Below are 21,453 nucleotides of genomic sequence, written 5' to 3'. Positions count from 1 at the left end.
TAGTAAAGACATTTTTATTTTGAAAATGTGAACTGGCTTTAGCATGAATGTTAACACTGTATATGGGTGTAGCAATAGTGCCCAGAATCTTGCAATATTCATTATCCCATGAGAAGAATTCTATGAGAGGTTATGTCATCTTCATACAAACACGGAGCTGAGACAATTAGGGGATGAGAAACTTGACCAAGTTCACATGGATACACAGAGGGGCACAACTCACACTCAAGGTTGTGTTTAAAATAGATAATTTACCATATATACACGGTCCATTACAAAGCCAAACAAACTCTGCAGTGTGCAGCAAATAACCACCCAGAGCACGCTCACACATCAGGAAGTGTCCTTAACCACACAGTTGACAGGATGGCTCTCTTCCAGAATGGACTGGTCTTCAGTGAGAAGCTGGACGGCACACAGGTCCAGACAGCAACTTCCTCATGGATTTATACACCACGCATCCCTGCCATGACGCCCACCCAAATCTATTAGAATTCACACGCAAAGTTGAGTTGGGGAGGCACTCTGTAACACTGGGGTGTTCAGGACACCCTTTTCCAGCTCAGCTTGCTCTTCCTACTCTCCTGCCCTGGGGGAACCAGGCAAGAGACTTTGCTGTCACATGAGTGGACATTCTTGGCACACTTCCAAGAGGTCAGCTTCCTCCAGTGCGTCAATTGTTGGCAAATTCCCCTGCTCCTTGGGAAAAAGGTACTAAGAACTCCTTGGAGAATATAAGTTTCTATACCAGAATAGGTCCTCTTGCTAAAGGGGTAGAAGCCTGTTAGAACGGTGTTCTACTTGTCTTGCGCCCCCAGGTGGTCAGGAGCGGGGAAACAGGCACTGGGGGACTCAAAGACAGTCAGTCCACTGTCAGCCTAGACCTCAGACTTCCCCACAACCTGGACTCTCTGCCCTCAAATCGCCAGGGTCGGTGCATCTACTTAAAACAAGAGACGCTATCTTAAATGAAGGCTTGCAATAAGCAGATTGCTCTGCTCCAGGTGCCCGAGCAATGTTACCTGATCCTCTGAAAACTTACTCCTACATACCTACCATTCACACCTTGGCCTATAATGGCATTTCCTCTAGCTATATACTATGAGTTCAATACCATGGATACGGGAGGAGTCGAAGATTAAAATGAAGACTTAAAAAAGATTTAAAAAATATAAAAACCCAGAGAAAGAAGAATGTGAAGGGGTTTGGCTCAGCAGAAAAATCTCCTTGGTGCTCTCAGAATCAGAGTCCTCACCTCTCAGGGCTCAGACTCAGAAACATCTTGTCCTGGGAGATTGGTCCAAGGGTGTGGCCCCCACGGTTTGTGGAGAGGAGCTTCGTATCTCTGAAGGCACCGGGAATGCCACCGGTAAGGGGATCCCCGCCACAGAAGGTACGAGTGAAAATACAAAAATAAGGACTTTGTTTCCAAGGTTTCATAAATAACTGGGGCGGCAGGTATTAAATAGGACCACGGAAGAGGACGCAGAGTTACAGCTTGTTCTCTTCGAAGAGGATCTGGGCGTAGACGGTGCTGGTGGGGATGCCTTTGGCAGCCTGGTGGGGTTTGATGAGCTCCAGCTCGGCATAGGTTAAGTTCTCCTCGGCAATCTTGGGCTGTAAGACAAGACACAGCACAATGCTAGCTGACCACAGGGAGCTCCACATCATGCATTCATTCATCAGGCATGCATTTCCATAGCCTGTGGGGACTCAAAGGGGAACAGACGGGGAAACATTTAAAAGGATATATAAAACCTAAATAACCTAAATAAGATAGATCTCACTGTCTTACATAGAACGCTATGCCCTGCAAAGAGAGATTGCGGTTCATTTTCAAGTTGACATAGAACACCAACAAAAAAAAATGATTAAACATTAGGCCACAAAGTAAACTTTAATTCTGAAAAGTAAAATAATGTAACTAACAGTCTCTGATTAAAAGGAAAAAATACAGGTAAAAACAGAAAGAAAAAAATTCTAGAAATAATAAAAAAAACTAGAATGCTACCATCTAGAAATTTTCTTAAATGATTTAACCTGCATAAAACTAAAATTTAAGAGTAGCTTGAAAATAATGATAAAAAATATTACTTGCCAGAACACAAAGAACACAGTACTCAGAGAGAAATCATAGCCTAAATGTTTATATTAAACAATGTGAATTAAATGAATCAAGCATCCAGCTGAAGAACTTAGAAAAAGAAAACATAAATGAAAGAAAAGTGGAAAGAAGAAACAATAAAATTAAAACCAGACTGTATGAATCAGAAAAGAGAAAAACAGAAGAATAAAAATATCCAAAAGTTTATGCTTGGAAAACACCAATAAAAGAAACTGGAAAACAAATTAATCAAAAGAAAAAAGCATAATTGAATAAAATAGGAAATGAGAAAGGGGATATAATTCAAATGAACGTAATTTTTTTCTTTTTTTTTTTGGTGAGGAAGACTTGCCCTGAGCTAACATCTTTGCCAGTCTTCCTCTATTTTGTATGTGGGACGCTGCCACAGCATTGCTTGATAAGCAGTGTGTAGCTCTGTGCCTGGGATCCGAACTCTTGAACCCCAGGCCACTGAAGTGCAGTGCTTGGACTTAACCACTATGCCACGGGGCCAGCCCCTGAATGTCATTTTCAAAATTATTTAAAAAAATACCTTGCTCGACTTACTGTAAAAAAATTTTAACTACAGGATAAAATAAGTAATGCTCCTGAAAAATATAAACTATAAAATGAACTCCAGAAAATGTGAATGTACTAATTATCATCAAAAAAAAAAAAAGAGGGGCTGGCCCCGTGGCCAAGTGGTTAAGTTCGCGCGCTCCGCTGCAGGTGGCCCGGTGTTTCGTTGCTTCGAATCCTGGGTGCGGACATGGCACTGCTCATTAAAACCACGCTGAGGCAGCGTCTGGCATGCCACAACTAGAAGAACCCACAACGAAGAATATACAACTATGTACCGGGAGGCTTTGGGGAGAAAAAGGAAAAAAATAAAATCTTTTAAAAAAAAAAAAGTCAAAGGATGATTGAAAAAATGGGGAAAATATTTGCCACTCATATCAAAGGGACTTACAACTCAACAAAGACGTTGGCCAACGATCCATTAGAAAATGAAGTAAAGAAGAGACAGGACCAGGGAGTTGATAGGAAATGAGATACAAAGGCTCTTACGTGTATGAAATGAGACTCAGCCTCTTTCATAATGGGAATCGTGGTTTAAAATCACACTCGGACATCAGTTTTTGTCTTTCAAGTTGACAAATACGAAAAAAGAAAGGTTCCAAAAGAAACAGGTTTTCTTGTATAGTGTTGGTAGAAATGTTTCTTGGTATAAGCAAAAAACACTTAAAATAGACATCAATCGGAGCCTGGTGCATCCATACAGTGGAGCACACGGTACAGTCTTCAGAAGGCATGATAGAGCCACCTGTGCACTGTCATCACTGTGGACACGTGTGTGTATGTGAGTAAATACGTGTGTATATGTTTCATGTGCTTAGAAAACCCTTGGAACCTACTTGGAAAATCAAGAGCCGTGTCCATGGTTTCCTCTGGGGAAGTAAACCAATTGGCCGGAGGGAGACAGACCCTCTCTTGTATTCATTTGAATTTTGTAGTAGGCGTATGCATTTAAACAACACATTAATTAATTTTAATTCAGAATTAGAAAAATAAAAGTCAGTCACTAATTTCTAGTCATCAAAGACACATGACTCTCACCCAAGGAGCCCTGCTTTTGTTTCTGGGTGTGGTTGTGTTCTCATTTTGTTTTGATTTTTTGCTTTTTTGGGCTTACATCTTGGTTATCTCGCCAAAATTCAGGACAAATAAACCACTTACATTCAATCTAAGTTTCTTAAAAAGACAGCCTCCCGCTTGTCTTTTAACACCAAAAATCTTTTACCTCGCATCTCAGTCGTCCATATCTTACCAGCCAACAAAAATCCCGTTTACGTCTTGCCTTTCAGTTTAATTACATTTCACATTATAATGATTCCATTTAGAAATGCCATGTGTCCTCAAATAAACACGCAAAACCCAACTCATGTAAATTTTAGAACCAAGACTTATGAAATCATATTGTCCAGGTGTTTTATTACATTACCTGGAAATCGCATTGTTTTCTAGCGCAGATCATCTGTTTATTCTTAAGTTATTCCATTATGTTTGGATATGAAAAATAACACTAGCTTTCTCAACACAGGTCACCAGGCTGGCTTGGCTGATGTGTTGCTTTCATACATTTTTATGATGTTCCTATAGTAAACATAATTTAATAAAGCCAAAGCACACTAAATAAATAATTGCATCTAGAAAAGCAATAAAAACAAATAAAATTAGTACTTTCATAAGTGGAAAGGTACTTCAATTACTGCTACAAGCAACAGCCCACCATAAAATGTGTAGAATCATTTCCCTTATGCATATTTCTGGAATATCATAATTTGATTGAAGATAGGAGGCTGCACGCAAGAGGCTCCGAATTGTGAAGCGTATAGTTTCCAACAGACGATGCATAATACCAGTCCTTGGCACCTTTAAAGAACCTATCGTTTTTCTGGCAGGCAAGCTTGGCTATCACCATCAACCATGTGCTTAATTACATTTCCCGGCTTGTTTAACTGGAAATAAATTCCTGTCGGTCAGTGAAAGGGGGAAAACGTGGGCTCCTCACCAGTGTCACCAAGCTACCCTTCTTTGCACCGATGCTTTCGTGAAAGAGTTAGGCGCACTGAGAAGTAGCTTAGAGAAAATTATTGGCTTCTCAGTAAGACTAGGTAAGACTACAGAACTGGAAGTAAACCAGGCGCCAGGAGCAGAATGTGAGGGTTAAAGCAGGTGACTGCAACAGGGCAGAGCCAGGAGGAGGGACCCAGTGAGGAGCCCCACCTGTATTTCAGGTGATGTCTGCAATCTTGACAGTACAAACCCACCCTGAGTTTAAGCTTAGGAATCACTCCTAGCATTTCCAGCAACTCAAGGATAGAGTACAGCAGGTGGGGCTCTGAAGATGAATCGGGACACACTTCAGTTAGTTCCCTGCCAGTCGCTGACCATCTAATGACCCTCTGCAAGGCCCCAGCCTCCTCCTGGGGGTGCAGGAGGTACAGGCACTCACACTCAAGAGTACAGACTTAAATAATTGGGAGCTTGTGGTTCACAAACACTCCTTTAGGTTCCACTGAAACATAAAGGAAATTGATGAAAGTAGGATCTCCAGACCTCAGATACGAACTTTACACTCTTACCTGCTGTTGCTGAATTCACTGGAAAGCAGGAGAGGGGAGGAACAGACAGCAGAAGTGGATCAGCCGCTGGGAAGTGCTGCTGGGCCCTTTAGGAAAAGCTCTAGAATTTGCTAGACCCGTGAGAAGCAACTGCATCACTTCCTCTTTTTCAGGACTGTCGTGTTTGACTCTCCCCGTTCACCAAGCCTGCAGAGACGCCTGCTCAGTTTCTCTCCCTATGCCTCCCGTCAAGGCCTCGCATTTGTGTGTCCAACTGCTTGGTGTCTCGTCTGTTCTCAACCCCTTTGTTTTTTGTGCCTTTAATCTCACTTTTCCTGCATTTCCTCGCAGCCATGGAGGATCCACTCCTTAGTCTGGAGGAGGATTTACGAGCAAGAGGGGATGGAAGTTCAGGTATAGACACATGTTGACATATCCAAGGAGGGCTGGAATAAAAGAAAATTCCCTTTGCTCAGTGAAAGTTCTCATGGAGAGGAAGAGAGGAGCGTGGCCCGGAGGCCATCATCGTGTGGCTGACTGCAGAGCACGGGTGCGAGAGGAATCCGGACCTCAGTTCAAACATCAGCTGTGTGACCTTGGGCCAGCCCCATCACTGGCACTCAAAGACCTACCTTGCTGATGCAAATGAAGATTTAAACGAGATGATGCATGTAAAGATTCTGACTCCACGGTGCCTACTTAGAAGTTGCCAAACACTTGTGTGCTGAATAAATAAATATTTTGCTGTCATTACTTTCTCTCTAGAGGGTCAGCCAAAATATTGTCCATTTGTATACATTCTGAATTCTTCATAAGTTGCCAAGAATTATGTGAACTTAATAACACTAGACATCTTTTGACAGATAACAGATTCTACGAAATCAGTTGTTATGAACTGAACTGTGTCCCTATAAAATGTGCAAGCCCTACCCCCAAGTACCACAGAATATGAGTGCATCTGGAGACAGGGCTTTTAAAGAGGTGATCAAGATAAAATGAGGTCATTAGGGTGGGCCCTAATGCAATAGGACGTGTGTTCTTATAAGAAAGGACACACACATCACAGAGGGACGACCACGTGTAAACGCAGGGAGAAGACGGCACCTGCAAGCCAAGTAGAGGCCTCAGAAGAAACCAACCCTGCCGACCGTGTGTTCTCAGAATTCTAGCCGCCAGACAGTGAGACAACAAATTTCTGTTGAGTAAGCGCCCCCGTCCGTGGTACTTTGTTATGGCGGCCCAAGGACACTAATACATTGGAAGAGAGGGGAAGAAGAGGGAATCGTCTGCCTTCAGAGGATAGGAGGTGAACCACCTGATCAAGGCAGCAAGAGATCAATGCATTACATGTCAATAGGAGAGGAGAGCCATACTCTTCCAAGGGATGGAGAGGCATAAGGTCTGATGCATTTACCCCCGTACTCAGTGAGGGGCAAGGCTGGAGGAGAGATGCTCCAGGACTCCCTCAGATAGTAACCAACCATCACACACACACACACGCTTCCCACGCCCAGTAGCCCTGCCCCCCCACATCTTGGCTTCACCATGGGCTGCAACAATCTAGCTGCATCGCTGGCAGCCCATGCCCAGGACAGCCCCAACTATACCCCCACCAGCTTTTAGGCATTTATATCCTGACTAGTAAGAAGGGCACTCGGCTCCAGCATAAGAGGGAAGCTACTGCAGGCAGCAACCAAGGTTCAGACCTTCTTGGGCGAAGGTGTCTTGTTTCTTCCCAAGGAAAAATAAATGAAGTGGATCTTGAGACCTCAAGGCAACAAGCATGGAAACCAGGGCCAACACGTTCAAGACAGCAGAGAGAAAAGATGGATGGCTTAGTCTCTGTGGTCTCCAGGTTGGAATGACCAAGGGTTGACGTTCACCCCACGCTCAGCTCTCCCAAGACGTCCTCTAGGGTGCGGGCTGTTCCAACAGGCTGGGCGCTCTTCTGTAATTTGTCTATTCAGAAGGGACACTTTTTGTAATCTACACAAAGGTGCCATCTGTACTGAAGTGGCCCTGGCCTGTGCCCAGATACCTTCTTGTAAAAGACAAATAAATGCCAATCTGTTTTAAGATAAAGTAAAATACATAAAATAAACCAAGTCTTTGGGAATTCCCACTCCCAGGGTGACACGGAAGCAGCCAAATGGTGGGGCTGGGGGTACGTAATCTCTGGGGGCCCTTAGCAATCGCGGCAGCCCACAGCCTGCTGCCCTGGATGCTGAAAAAGAGGGCCCAGCCCACTGGGGAGCAGGACGCGATGGGGCTCAGGGTAGGGGGTCAAACGAGCCGGAAGCAGGCCTAGAGAATTTTTTCCTTCGCAGCAAAGGCACTCACCGAGACCTGCCTGGTGGATCTTTCTGATCTGATGTTTGGAATATCAAAGAAGTGCTCTAGCAATAGATGTTGCAGGTTGCAAAGCCCCAAGGGAAGACATTTATTTATTTGGACATCCTGCCACTGTTGAAAGTGCCAACCAAGGGTTATGCTATAGACCAAGCTGTCCCATAGGATCTGCTTTTAGTGTCCCTCCCAGGCCCCCCTCCCAAACTTCCCCCGAAGGCGAGGGGCCTTCCGGTGTCTATTTATGCTGTTTCCCTCGGCATGGAATTCCCTCTCCCCCTTACCTAGAGTGGACCCCTATTCCTTCAAACCCAACCCTGCCTCTGTGAGGACTCCCCAACTCCAGCCGCACCACATCTTCCTCCCCACCACATCCTCCTCCGCAGCACTGCCCAACTGTGGGAAGTCTTCTGGGAATGGCCTCAGTCTCTCTCTCTCCAATAATCACGATCACAGAACCGCCCACTGGCCAAAGAAGGAAGGGATTTTATAATAAATTAGTTTATTTATATAAATGAAATTTAAGAACTTTCCAAGCATGCTCCTGAGCTATGTTCTCGAACGTGGGCAACGCCCCCACCCTGCAGGGATGTTCCCATGTTCACGCACTCGTGCACACACGCGTGTGCATCCTCATCCCAGGATTACAGCTCTACTGGAGCCTCCTGCTGTGCCTTCCAGTGACACAAAGATTTTTTAAAACTTTTTCATTTTCTTAAATGATATGCAGTAAGAGCGATTTCTTAGGTGGACAGTTGCATGCATTTTAACACATGGCTGGATTTCTGTGACCACGGCCATGACAGGACACAGAATGGTTCCATCACACTCCCTCATGCTACCCTCTGTAGTCACCTCTTCCTTCCAGCCCTACCCCCGGGCTACCCCTGGTCTGTTTCCTGTCGCCATGGTTTTGTCTTCTAGAGAATGTCATATGGAAGGAATCACACAGCATGTAACCTTTTAGGAGTGGCTTTTTTCCCTCAGCAGAATTCCTTCAAGATCCATCCAAATTGTCACGTGTGTCAATAATTTGTTCCTTTTGACTCCTAATGATTATTCCACGGTGTGCCACGTACCGCCAGTTTGCTTGCCCACTCATCTACTGCAGGACATTTGGGTTGTTTCAAGTTTTGGGCAGTTATGAAGAGAGTTCCTATAAATCTTCATGTGCAGGTTCATGTGTGACATTTGCGTTACTGAAGGGTCAACACCCCGGAATGGGTTTGCTGGGGTATATGCAAAGCGTGTATGTTTAACTTTATAAGAAACTTCCAAACTATTTATCCAGAGTGTCTGCCTCATTCTGCCCTCCTACCAGCAGTACCTGAGAGTTTTAGTTGTTCTGTGTACTTTTCGGCACTTGGGATTGTCAGTATTTTTTATTTTGGACATTCTAGTAAGTGCTAGTGGTCTGGTAATAAATTACCTTTTCACTGTCCTTCAGGACCTCGCCAATCCTAGACTTGAATTCAAGTGTTCACCGATGGCCGGTGAGCCAGACTAAATTCCCACACAGCATGGTGTTCCCTCAGAAGAATTAGGAAAAGATGACCACACACACCAGATTTCTCTGCAGTGAGGGAATCCTCTGGACTCTATGTGCAACAAAGTCAGTAGGCAAGTTTCAGAGTTGGAAATGCCACGTCGTCCATCCCCATCCTTCTGCCCTGCCAGGGGTGAGATGCTGCAACAGCAGGTGACAGCCTCCAGGCTGGACCTCCCATTTCTAATTTAGGCCCTTCTTTCCCCCAGTCTCAGAGTGATGATTATGGAAAGTATGTCCATGGGGAAGGATTTACTTGATCTGACTAACACTAGAAAACTCAACCCTGAGGAACTCAGAAGATGTGCACCTCTCGGGAACACACCATGCTTCAAACTCCAAATTGGTAGTTTCTGAGTATTTCACTTTGTAGGTGTGTTTCCAAGACTCAAGCCAAAAGTTAATATTCCCACCAGGAGAGAGAGAGAGAGATTTAACATTCTATGCAGACGCCTGCAAACCAATATTTTTTCATAGCAATCACAATTGGATGTGCAAGTTGAATTAAGCGGCAGGAATAAAAGAGAAATGCAATTGTAGCCACTGCAAGTTGGCCGATGTCAGAAGTTCAATTGGGTAATACCATTATCACAGCAACAGATCAATAACCAGGACATGGATGTTTATGCTAACGTCACCCTAGAGTTAAAAAATGTGATCACAGTTCCATCGAGGTGCACTGTCAGGAATCTATTTACCCAAGAGAGAATTACATATTATCGAGGGCAGACTTCCCCTTCTCCCTTCGAGATAAGTGCTCATTTTTTATTCAACAGAGCGGTACCTGGTAAAACCAACTTTCCCCTCACAGTGTCCACACACACAGAACTGTAGCCACCGAGGAGGTGGAGGCAGGGCACTCAAAGAACCTCTCTTCAACGGAGGGCCCCCAATGGGTATCTCAGGACCTATGGCATGGTCCCTATCGGTCCTGTTAGAATCAGCATGCCTTGAATATGAACCTGACTTAATTTTGAGTTCCACAGGTCCACCAACTGGCATACTTACTTATGTTTAGGCATATTACGAAAGAAGAAGTGGAGCCCTGTGGTGCATGTTCGACGACAATAAAGAATCAAAACGAACCAAGGAGACATCTTTCCAAGACCGAGACGTCCAATGATGGAACAAAGGACGCCACCCAATAGCCACTTTGGGAGGTGGCAGAGTGTAGTGGTTGAGAAGCAGTCCTTCTGAGATCAGAACTCAGCAAATGTTAGCAAGTCTTCCCCACCTCATTCAATCCTCATACCAGCCCCGTGAGGTGGGTCCGATGGCCAGGCCCACTTCACAGATGAGCAAACAGGCTTTAAAAGGCAGGGAACTTGCTCAAGGTCATGCAGCCGTTGCTGGGTGGAGTCTGGACTCAGAGCCAGGCGTCCTGCACCAGATCCACGCTCTGCTCATCAGCAGTGCCCGGCACTCACAAGCACGGTCAGAAGCAGTGACTAAGGCTCTGATGGGAACGCCTTGCACCCAGGTGAGCGAGAAGGCAGACAGCAGTCCCTGAAGTCCCAAAGAGGAAGACAGTGACCTTCCGAAGACAATGGGGAATCTTCACTGGCACGAATAGTGGGAGAGCGAGTTTTCAGAACAGGCCCTCACCGCTCAGTGGGTAAAGCGAGCTCCAGGTAAGGGGAAGTGCGGAGAAGAGAGCTGACCCTGTCCTCATCAGAGGCCTGGGGGCCTGGCTGGGTGTGGAGGGACAGAGGACTTGAGGGTTCAGAACCCAAGACCCTCCAAGGGCAGACACACAGAGCTGACACTGAGTGGAGCGGACAAGAAAGGAGAAGAGAATCACGTTGGAACGCCAATAGGTGACCCCTCGTCTCTCTCCACAGTCCCCAAGATTCCTAGCCTCTGAGAAAGGAGTAGATCACCTCTGACTGGCATAGGATGGAGGTGACAAAGGCACATGTTCTGCTTCGGCCAGGCTGTGTGGGAGGTGGCAACAGACTCTTGATTAGAGATGCCCCGTGGACAGGTGGAATTTTGAAGCTGAGTGTTGAGGGGTAGACCTGGCGAAGTCCAGGGGAGATTTCCGAGGTAACTGCTGGAGACACAGGCCAGGCCTACTCTCACCATCTCCTTGGAGCTGAGGTCATTGGCACACTGGGACCTCTGGCTGTAGCAGCATAACAGATACCAGAATCCTCATTCAGAGGTGATGGCTGGAATTCAGTTGCACTCCCGAAATCCAGCAGGCAGCTGTCACTGCTGACTTAGGCACATCTTGAAAGTGTGAGCCAGGGGCTAGAGACCAGACGTTCGGTCATCACACATGGGGACACAGATGCTCTCTGAGGCACAATACACCCACTTCCTCCATTGCTTCAGACATCTATAGGCCTTGGGATTATATCTGCCCCGATTTCTACCCCACTCCTGGCTTCCACATGGCTACTCACTGACTAATGGCCAATAACCCAGTGTTCTCTAGGACTTTGAGAGGATCAGAAAGGATCTGGAACTCAGGAGAGAAGTCTTGGGGGAGATGAAGGTTTCAAAGTCCTCTCCAGGTTTGGTGGCACCTTGAGTTGGAGGAAGTCACTTGGGCAGAGCAAACGCACATCACACCCTAGAATCTGGAGAAGTCAAAGGATGCTTAGTGAAGTGCATTCCCAGAAGGAATTCAACACGACGCAAAGTCACGTGGCCCCCGGCTAATTGCCCCGAGGAATGACAGAGGCGACCAGCTATAGAGTCTGCCAAAGCCACGCACAGAAAGGCCCAAGGCTGTACACGTCATAAAACAGACGGATGCCCCAGATTTCACCAACGCACGTTTCGGAAGCTAAAATGGGATTATAGATAATGCTCTTGGGGAGGGTCCTGACACATGAAACTTTTCACAGCGGCACAGTGATAGCTTCATGATCTAATACAGTCACTCATTTTCTCCTCCCCATGGGCCATAGATGGATGTTTTCCCAGCTGCCTCCCCAAAGTACTTTTACTGGCAGTATTATCCAAGAGAGGGTTGATGCTCAGAAAAAGAGAGCGTTTGGCTGTCTACTTTTTTGCAGAAGTCCACTCTCAGAATCTTCAGTCTTGAACACTCTCAACCTTCTAACCAATTGCAATCTTTAACACTCTTCTAGATTCGGCAGATTGTGCAAGGGTCTGCCTACTGGTACTTAAGAGCGTGGACTCTCAGAGACAGAAAGACTGCCATTTACTAGCTGTGTGACTTGGGGCAAGTTACTAAGCCTCACTGTGCCTCCATTTCCTCATGTATAAAGTGAGACTCATAATAGTACTTATCCCACAGGGTTATTTCGAGGACTAAAGGCATTAATACAAATAATATACTTAGAACATTACCTGGTAGGTAAATAGCAAATGCCTCACAAGAGTTCAATTATTTTTATTATTACTATAATTTTTATTATAGAGTACGAACAGGTGTTGTTTTAAGAATTGGTCCCTTTGAAATATTTAGAGACAGAAAGAAAAAGACACTCAGAGATCATTTGGAAAACATCATGTGCCAGATCCTGATGGGTGCCTTTGGGCCTCAGGCCAATGCCAAACAAATTCAGTCATATGTTTTTAATAGTGGGAAAGATAACCCTTCCAAAGAGGTAAGTCAAACCATGCCACGTACTGCTCTGCAGAAAATTCTCCAGTGGTTTCTCATCACGCTTCGAGGCAAATCCAGAGACCCTCTCAGTATCCCGATCCTTCACGATCTCACCCTGGGACACCCCAGATCACAGCCCGCACCACATGTCCCCTTGCTGAGCAGCACTCCAGCCATACTGGTCACCCTGTGTTTCCTGGACTCGCCTGAACAGCACTCCTTGTTCAGGGCCTACCTCAGCGCTTTTTCCTGCGCTGTACTTTCTGTTTGGGAACTTCTTGCCCCACATAGCAGTGTGGCTTTCTCCCTCTTTTTATCAGGCCCTTGCTCCAAGGAGGCGCCCTCCCCAGGAACCCCAGTCCCTCCCTGGCTGCCTCGCCCTGCTCTGTTCCTCTGCAGAGCACCTGTGGCCCCTTGGTGTTAGAAAGCACTGTCCATTTGGTCATCTGCTGTCCTCTCCCAATAGAATATACTAAGAGCACATTAGGTTTGCTTAGTGCACCAACGACTCTCTGCAGAAAGCATCCTTCTCATCATCCTCATGTGACTCGCGCAGAAACGAAAGCACAGAAGCTTGAGGTCAGCAGCTAGTAAGCGGCAGAGCTGCTTCCTGACCCGGCCTCTAACCAAACCCTCACCTCCGCGAAAGCAGTGACCGTCAAACTTACTGCTGCATCCAGAGATGTGCTGGGACATCGTGGAGTTGTTAAGCAACTGGCCCTCCCAGAAAAAAGCTCTGACTTGTAGCATTTGATGGTGTACATGTGTAAATCCTCCCACATGGCTGATTTCAAGATGTCAAAGGGATTTGCTCTCTCTGGTGGATAGAACCAGGCTAGAGCAGATCACTGGCTCTACCTTAGCTCCTAGGAAGGTACCTGACTCAGGTACTACTTGGTACAAGGGAGACAGATACTCGAAGTGCATTTTTAAATAAATGATCGAATGAGTTCAAGACAAAATGAAAAAAGAACAACAAGTCGGACACTAACAATAAAAAACTCTCCTGTGGATGTCCTCGGCCTCAGGAATGAGGGAGGGGACGCTCTGGGAGATCATGAGAAGAACCATGGGATGCTTTCCCTTCCAGCCTATCTAGGATTTCCATGAGGACAGTCTATGGAGAAGTAGGACCCCTGGGTTCTACTACTTGGAATCATAGAAAATCTGCATGTGGATTTCAACTTAATAGGTTAAAATACAGACATATGATGATGATGATGATAGATAGATAGTAGATAGATAGATAAATAAAAGAAATGATGATATTGTAACATTTTGCAGTCATCAAAAGAATGAGGTGGGTCTATATGTACTGATGTAGAAATATGAGCCTTATACATTGCTAATGAGAATACACTTCAATGTATGAACAGTTCGTTTAGGATCATTCTCAGTTTCAGGGAACTCATCACACGGAAATGTATTTGTTATAATCTGTAGCCATGACCTACAGTGATTGCGAGTCAGTTGTGTATACATTTTGGGAATATATACATAGATATGGATATAAGTTTGTATATACATAGAAAAATATTTAGAAGAAGATAAGCCAAGCCCTAACAGACGCCACTGCAGAGGAATAAGAGTCTATGGAAGGAAGTTCACTTCCCATTATTCTGAACTGCCAGCCCCACTCAGGCACCCCACCTAGAAGCCCCTTTGTAGCTTTCATCACGTAAAAACCCATCCAGTGAGGTTAGGACAGAAAACACCCTGAGACCCGGTGGACTAGGACTTTACTGAGTGCTTTCGATGAGAGGCAGCAGAGCCCAGAGCCCAGTGGGGAAGAACAGGGACCCAGGGCCAAGTGCCTGGCCAGACCCAGCTCTGCCACTTCCCACTGTGGGAGCTTGAGCTGGTACTTACCTCCCTGTGCCTCCCCTGCCTCCTCTGTGAGATGGAGACAAGACCAATGCTCAGGTCAGGGTTGTCCCAGTGTTCATACTGATATACACTGGGATAGTGCCCACACGAAGTATCATCCAAGTGAAGTGTGGGTCTCATCACCGTCATCACCATCATCACCACCATCATAACCATCATCATCACCACCATCATCACCACCATCATCACCATCAATATCATCATGATCATCACATTCATCACCATCGTCATCACTAGCATTGCTGTGGACACAACGTACAGGGCCCAAACCAAGCTTGAAGACCAAATATAAGATACTGTAGGTATGCTAGCTCATTTGTTGTATTCATATGTAATGTGGGCAATGGGCACATATCATTGAATTCTTAGTTTGTATTTTTCATCTTTCTACGCACACTCTAATCATAAATTCACAACGCTGTGTCTTATTGCCTTTTGGACATCACATGTGCTTGCTGGAATTTATAAGTTTGGCTTTAGGAAGTTATAATAATAAATTGGAATTGAATCTGGCAAGGGAAACAAAATCCCCTTAAATGTACCCTTAGTTTATCAAGAATTCAGAATTTCACACAAAGATTTTCTTCCTGATACTTTTTATGCCTAGCTGGATGTTACAGATACATTGATGATTTTTTTTCTTTTTTTTTTTCCAAAATGGCACTTCATTTCTAGTATTCTCTATTCGAGATTGAAAAAGTCTTTTAATAACAACTCTGAAGTGCTCTGCATTCAAAACTGAGGTTTTAAATGAAATAGGCTTTTAAAAAAAAATCAAATGTGAGTACAAATGATATTGTTCCATGAGATTACAAAAATAAAATAGAGTGAAAAAGTTTAAAAAAAATTTCCCAACAGTGCAATGATGCCAGCAATGAAGTGCCCAATAAAGACAGCAAATCAGCAGAGCTGAGATGGAAAACAAGCTCCCGCTCGGCGGGGACATTTCCTGCAGACATACAGGGACAAGCCTGCCCTGGAGTGGGGCCCTGGGGACCCCTGGGGGCAGGATGGGCCTGTGCAACCAGGTGAGGCCACTCAGGCGCTGGACCTGCTGGACCTCCGGGCCTGCCTCCAGCCTAGGCCAACCTCAGGCCCAGCACCTCTCTGCTCCCTGTTCCCCTTTGTCAGGAGGCTCCAAGGCTCACGCTCCTGTCCCCACAGCACCTCCCACACAGCCTGTCGGCGCCCTATATATGCTGGGGAATGAGTAAGTGGAAGAGCGGAAAATGATCGACTGAATCAGTGATGCAGCCAACAGAAGAAACACAGTCCTGAGGCGGTCAATTCCAAAGTCACCTTCCTCCTCAAAGCACAAGCCACATTCTCCTTCTAGAACAGAGTGAGACAGACCCTCTGCAGCAGGATTCCCGTTGGCTCCCAGAAGGGGTTCCTTCGGAGTGCTTCCGGTGCTACCCATCTTAAAAGCCTTCTCCAAAAGTAGCAGCTTCACCTGGCCCATCGTTCGTAAAATCAGAGGCTCAACCAACCTCCAGCGGCCTCTGAAGCAGCTGAGGAGCAGGTAACCCGGTAGCTGTTTGCGGACAGCGTGAGGCAATGGAGGGGCCTCGTCTCTAACCTCGTGGCCTGTGGGGAAAGGACAGCCCCAGGTCAGGGCTAACAGTCCCTAATAAAGGATGCTCCCACTTCCTGTTTTGGAAGGTCTGATCTCACCTCCCACTTCTCAAAGGCCCCAGCCGCCCGTTCTCCGTGGACCGGAGGAAGCCCGTGAAATCAAATGACTTCTGTTTTCCCCACTCTCATCCTTTCTGAAGCCTCGGCAACTATTCTTCCCTCCAGCCGACATGCATAACTCCCCGTGACAATAATGGGATGTGCATGTGTACCGAGGGGAGCATAGAATTTTTATCTCTGTAAAAATGGTACGAGCGTGGTACAAGCAAAGTTTTTGTTTTTTTCCCAAGGCTTTTACTTGGGGCAATATATTGTACATGTGGTTGTGGGTTTTTTTCTTCTTTTTAATTTTAAATCGAGATTAGGAACATATTTTATGCAGGTTAATATATCCTTTTCATGTAAAATTTAACTGAAACCAGTTCTAGCACATTAACGACAACAAGAGAAATTCTCTGGCTTATTATAAACATCCTTCAAGAAACCTGAAGTGCATGTCCTCTGGAAATAATTTTGCTGGGATTCGGGTTATTATTAAAATCCTCTCAGAATTCTATCACTGGTGTTTAATGTGCCTCAAAGCCCTTTTCTGCTACTGATCAGAGAAAAACTCTTTTTGGTCTTGGCAGTATGTTCTCGAGAGCGAAAGTGGGCTGGGAGAAGGAGCTGCATTCCTGATGCTAGGCCGACATGGAGCGGGTCACAGCATCCCGGTCCTGGGTGGACCACTCCGTGGAAGGCCGGTTCCTAAGACAGGTTGCCTCTCAAGTCTGATGGCATGAACCACATCCCGTTAGGTCCATTTTGAGTGCTCTGATCTTTCAGATTCCAAGAGAGGAGACAGGTTTACTGTTGACTTTAAACTTGAGGGAATCCCTGGCAAGCAGGCCTTGGTCACACATTCCCTAGGGGTCAGAATTCTCTTCCTGGGAGGGGCCCTAGGAGGGCACAGGACAGGGCTACCCCCAGCTGAGATGGGGATGAGCTCGTCCAGGGAAGTTCTTCGGGAATGAGGGAGAGTCACAATGCCCCTAGGAGTATATTCTCCTAATTTTCTCTTTGTTGATAAATAAGAAAACCCATCATTCTCCCCGGGTGGCTGAACTCTCTCACTAAGGCAGCAGTGACTGTCCTGTCCACAGTGACCGAACTGGAACTGGCTACTGAGTTTGATAAGTTATTCAGAGCCACACTTCTCAAACTTTAACGTTCATCAGATTCATCCAGGATCTTGCTGAGTTGCAGATTCTAATTCGCTAGGTCTAGGGTGGGGCCTGAGTTTCCACTTTTCCAACAAGCTCTCAGGCGATGCGCAGGCGGCAGGTCCATGCACCACACTTTGAGCAATGAGGACTCAGAGCTCCAATCCCAGATCCCTGCCCTCCATGGTTCCTTTACTCCCCACACACTCTGCTAGTTCCAGGTCCCCTACTGGGGACACAGTGATGAGGAGGACTGGTCCCTGATGACTTTAAAACTAGTGCTAATGAAAATGGAAAACTTCTGGGCATCAAAGGACACAATCAACAGACTGAAAAGGCAACCTACAGAATGGGCGAAAATATTTGCAAATTATTTATCAGATAAGAGGGTAATATCTAGAATACATAAAGAACTCCTACAACTCAACAACAAAAAACAAACAACCTACCTTGGGGTAAATTTAACTAAGGAAGTGAAGGACTTATATAATGAAAATTACAAGGCCTTTCTGAGAGAATTGGATGATGACATAAGGAGATGGAAAGACATTCCATGTACATGGATTGGAAGAATAAACATAGTTAAAATGTCTATTCTACCTAAAGCAATCTACAGATTCAACGCCATCCCAATCAGAATCCCAATGACATTCTTTACAGAATTAGAACAAAGAATCCTAAAATTCATATGGGGCAACAAAAGACCCCGAATTGCTAAAGCAATCCTGAGAAAAAAGAACAAAACGGGAGGCATCACAATCCCTGACTTCAAAACATACTACAAAGCTACAGTAATCAGAACAGCATGGTACTGGTACAAAAACAGGTGCACAGATCAATGGAACAGAATTGAAAGCCCAGAAATAAAACCACACATCTATGGACAGCTTATCTTTGACAAAGGAGCTGAGGGCATACAATGGAGAAAAGAAAGTCTTTTCAACAAATGGTGCTGGGAAAACTGGAAAGCCACATGTAAAAGAATGAAAATTGACCATTCTTTTTCACCATTCACCAAAATAAACTCAAAATGGATTAAAGACCTAAAGGTGAGACCTGAAACCATAAGGCTTCTGGAAGAAAACGTAGGTAGTACACTCTTTGACATCAGTATTAAAAGGATCTTTTCGGACACCATGCCTTCTCAGAGAAGGGAAACAATAGAAAGAATAAACAAATGGGACTTCATCAGATTAAAGAGCTTCTTCAAGGCAAATGAAAACAGGATTGAAACAAAAAAACAACCCACTAACTGGGAAAAAATATTTGCAAGTCATATATCTGACAAAGGCTTAATATCCTTAATATATAAAGAACTCTCACAACTCAATCACAAAACATCAAACAACCCAATCAAAAAATGGGCTGGAGACATGAACAGACATTTCTCCAAAGAAGATATACTGATGGCCAACAGGCACATGAAAAGATGCTCATCATCGCTGATCATCAGGGAAATGCAAATCAAAACTACACTAAGATATCACCTTACACCCGTTAGAATGACAAAAAATATCTAAAACTAATAGCAACAAATGTTGGAGAGGTTGCGGAGAAAAAGGAACCCTCATACACTGCTGGTGGGAATGCAAACTGGTGCAGCCACTATGGAAAACAGTATGGAGATTCCTCAAAAAACTAAAAATAGAACTACCATACGATCCAGCCATCCCACTACTGGGTATTTATCCAAAGAGCCTGAAGTCAGCAATCCCAAAAGTCCTGTGCACCCCAATGTTTATTGCAGCACTGTTTACAATAGCCAAGACGAGGAAGCAACCTAAGTGCCCATCAACAGACGAATGGATAAAGAAGATGTGGTACATATATACAATGGAATACTACTCAGCTGCAAAACAGAACAAAATCATTCCATTTGCAATAACACGGATGGACCTTGAGAGAATTATGTTAAGTGAAATAAGCCAGCAAGAGAAAGATAATCTGTGTATGACTCCACTCATATGAGGAATTTAAAACTATGGACCAAGAACAGTTTAGTGGATACCAGGGGAAAGGTGGGGTGGGGGGTGGGCACAAAGGGTGAAGGGGTGCACCTACAACATGCCTGACAAACATTAATGTACAAGTGAAATTTCACAAGATTGTAACCTATCAATAACTCAATAAAAAAACAAAAAAAAAACAACAACAAAAAAACAAACAACCTAATTAAAAAACGAGGAAAAAGGGCCAGCTTGGTTCACATGCTCCACTTTGGCAGGTAGGGGTTCACAGGTTCGGATCCCGGGTGGGGACCTACACAATGCTCATCAAGCCACGCTGCGGCAGCATCCCACGTACAAAATAGAAGAAGCCTGGTACAGATGTTAGCTCAGGGCCAATCCACCCCACAAAAAAAATGGGGGAAAAGAATAGACATTTCTCCAAAGAAGATATACAAATGGCCAAAAAGAATGTGAAAGATGCTCAGCATCACTAATAATTAGGGAAATGCAAAGCAAAACCACAATGAGATACCAGCTCACACTCATTAAGATGGCTACTATCAAAAAACAGAAAAAAATTGCCTATGACCAAAAAACAAAAAACAAGTATTGACAAGGATGTAGAGATGCTGGAACCCTTGGGCACTCTTGGTGGGAATGTAAAATACTATAGTTGCTGAGGAAAACAGTATGACAGTTCCTCAAAAAAAAAAAAAATAGAATTACCATATGATTCAGGAATTCCACTTCTAGGTATATACCCAAAAGAACCGAAGGCAGGGACTCAGAGATGCTTGTACATCCATGTTCACAGTGGCATTATTCACAATAACTAGCAGGTGGAAGCAACCCAAGTGTCCATTGACAGATGAATGGATAAGCAAAATGTGGGATATACATACGATGAAATACTATTCAGCCTTAAAAAGGAAGGAAATTCTGACGCACATTGCAACAAGGATGATCCTTGACAATGTTATGCTAAGTGAAATAAGCCAGTCACCAAAAGATAAATACCATGCAATTCCACTTATGCGAGCTACCTATTTATAAAGATAGAAAGTAAGAGAGTGGTTTTCAGGGACGGGGGGAGGGAGAGGGGAGAGTTGTTGCTTAATGAGGACCGAGTTTTGCAAGATGAAAAGAGTTCTGGAGATTGTCTGCACAACTATGCGAATGTACTTAACACTCTGGAATTGTACACTTAAAAATGGTTAAGACGGTAAATTGTATGTCTATTCTAGCACAATTTAAAAAAAATGTTCCCACGGTCTGCACTACCTAAGGTGTCTACCCTGTGTAGCTTTTGTAGTATAAGGAAAGCAGAGGTCACTCTGTACAAATGAACCACGTGGTTCTAGCGGAGGAGAAAGTCAAGGCAGGCAGGTGAACGTGACTTCCTGGTGGAGTGGGACGTGCTAAAATACAGGTAAGGCCAGGTGCTATGGGAGCCCCAAGGAGAGGCTCTGAAGTCAGATGGATGGGGAGGTGGCCAGGTGTGAGCCAGCTGTGGCAGCAAGTAGGAGGAAAGGGACAAGCCCAGGCACACTGAGAAGGAAGAGACAGGCTTCAATCACCAGTGGATATGGGGGTGAGGGAGAAGAAGGCACCTAGATTCCGCATGGGACAGCCATTCGCTGAGGCGAGGATATCTCAGGTGGAGTAGGTCTAAAGCGGGGGAATTAGTTCCATGTGTGCCGTGGTGAATCTGGGGGACACATGGGCCTCCACGGGAGTGTCCCGTAAACAGTGAGAAGCTCCTGTCTGGAATTGACTTGAAGATCCAGGTTAGGGAAGCGATGGGCTGCACAGGCGGCTGCTGCACCTGTGAGAGTGTTGACTCTCCCAGGCAACGTGTTCAAAGAGAAGAGAAGCCCAGGGACAGCCAACACTGGAGAGGTGGAGGAGGGGAAGCTGGCCTACCGTCTTGGGAGGGGCAACAGCCAGGAGCGAGAGCAGCCAGCTGGGGTGATGGCAGGTGACCCACATTCACCTCCAGGAACAAGGGCATCAGTGCCTTGAGGGGTCAGAAAAAGAAGATTAATTGAAAGGTGCCATGAGAGTCGGTGATGGCAG

At 45.2% G+C, this 21,453-nt stretch overlaps 1 protein-coding gene across 2 annotated transcripts in view; it reads right to left on the bottom strand.

Moving 5' to 3' along the window:
- Positions 1 to 21,453, bottom strand: part of VSTM4 (V-set and transmembrane domain containing 4) — a 96,655-nt gene continuing 75,202 nt past the window's right edge. Inside the window, exons 8-9 of one of the 2 annotated variants that reach the window (XM_070493244.1) lie at positions 16,082 to 16,178; positions 1 to 1,617 (exon numbers count right to left, since the gene is read on the bottom strand). In XM_070493244.1, coding sequence (XP_070349345.1) covers positions 1,259 to 1,617; positions 16,082 to 16,178 — 456 coding nt within the window. In that variant the 3' untranslated portion in view covers positions 1 to 1,258. The remainder of the gene's footprint in view (positions 1,618 to 16,081; positions 16,179 to 21,453) is intronic. The other variant, XM_044759414.2, reaches the window with a different exon arrangement.

Source organism: Equus asinus, chromosome 2 (genome assembly GCF_041296235.1).
Source record: "Equus asinus isolate D_3611 breed Donkey chromosome 2, EquAss-T2T_v2, whole genome shotgun sequence".
Classification (NCBI taxonomy): domain Eukaryota; kingdom Metazoa; phylum Chordata; class Mammalia; order Perissodactyla; family Equidae; genus Equus; species Equus asinus.
This window is presented reverse-complemented; position numbering and strand designations above follow the sequence as displayed.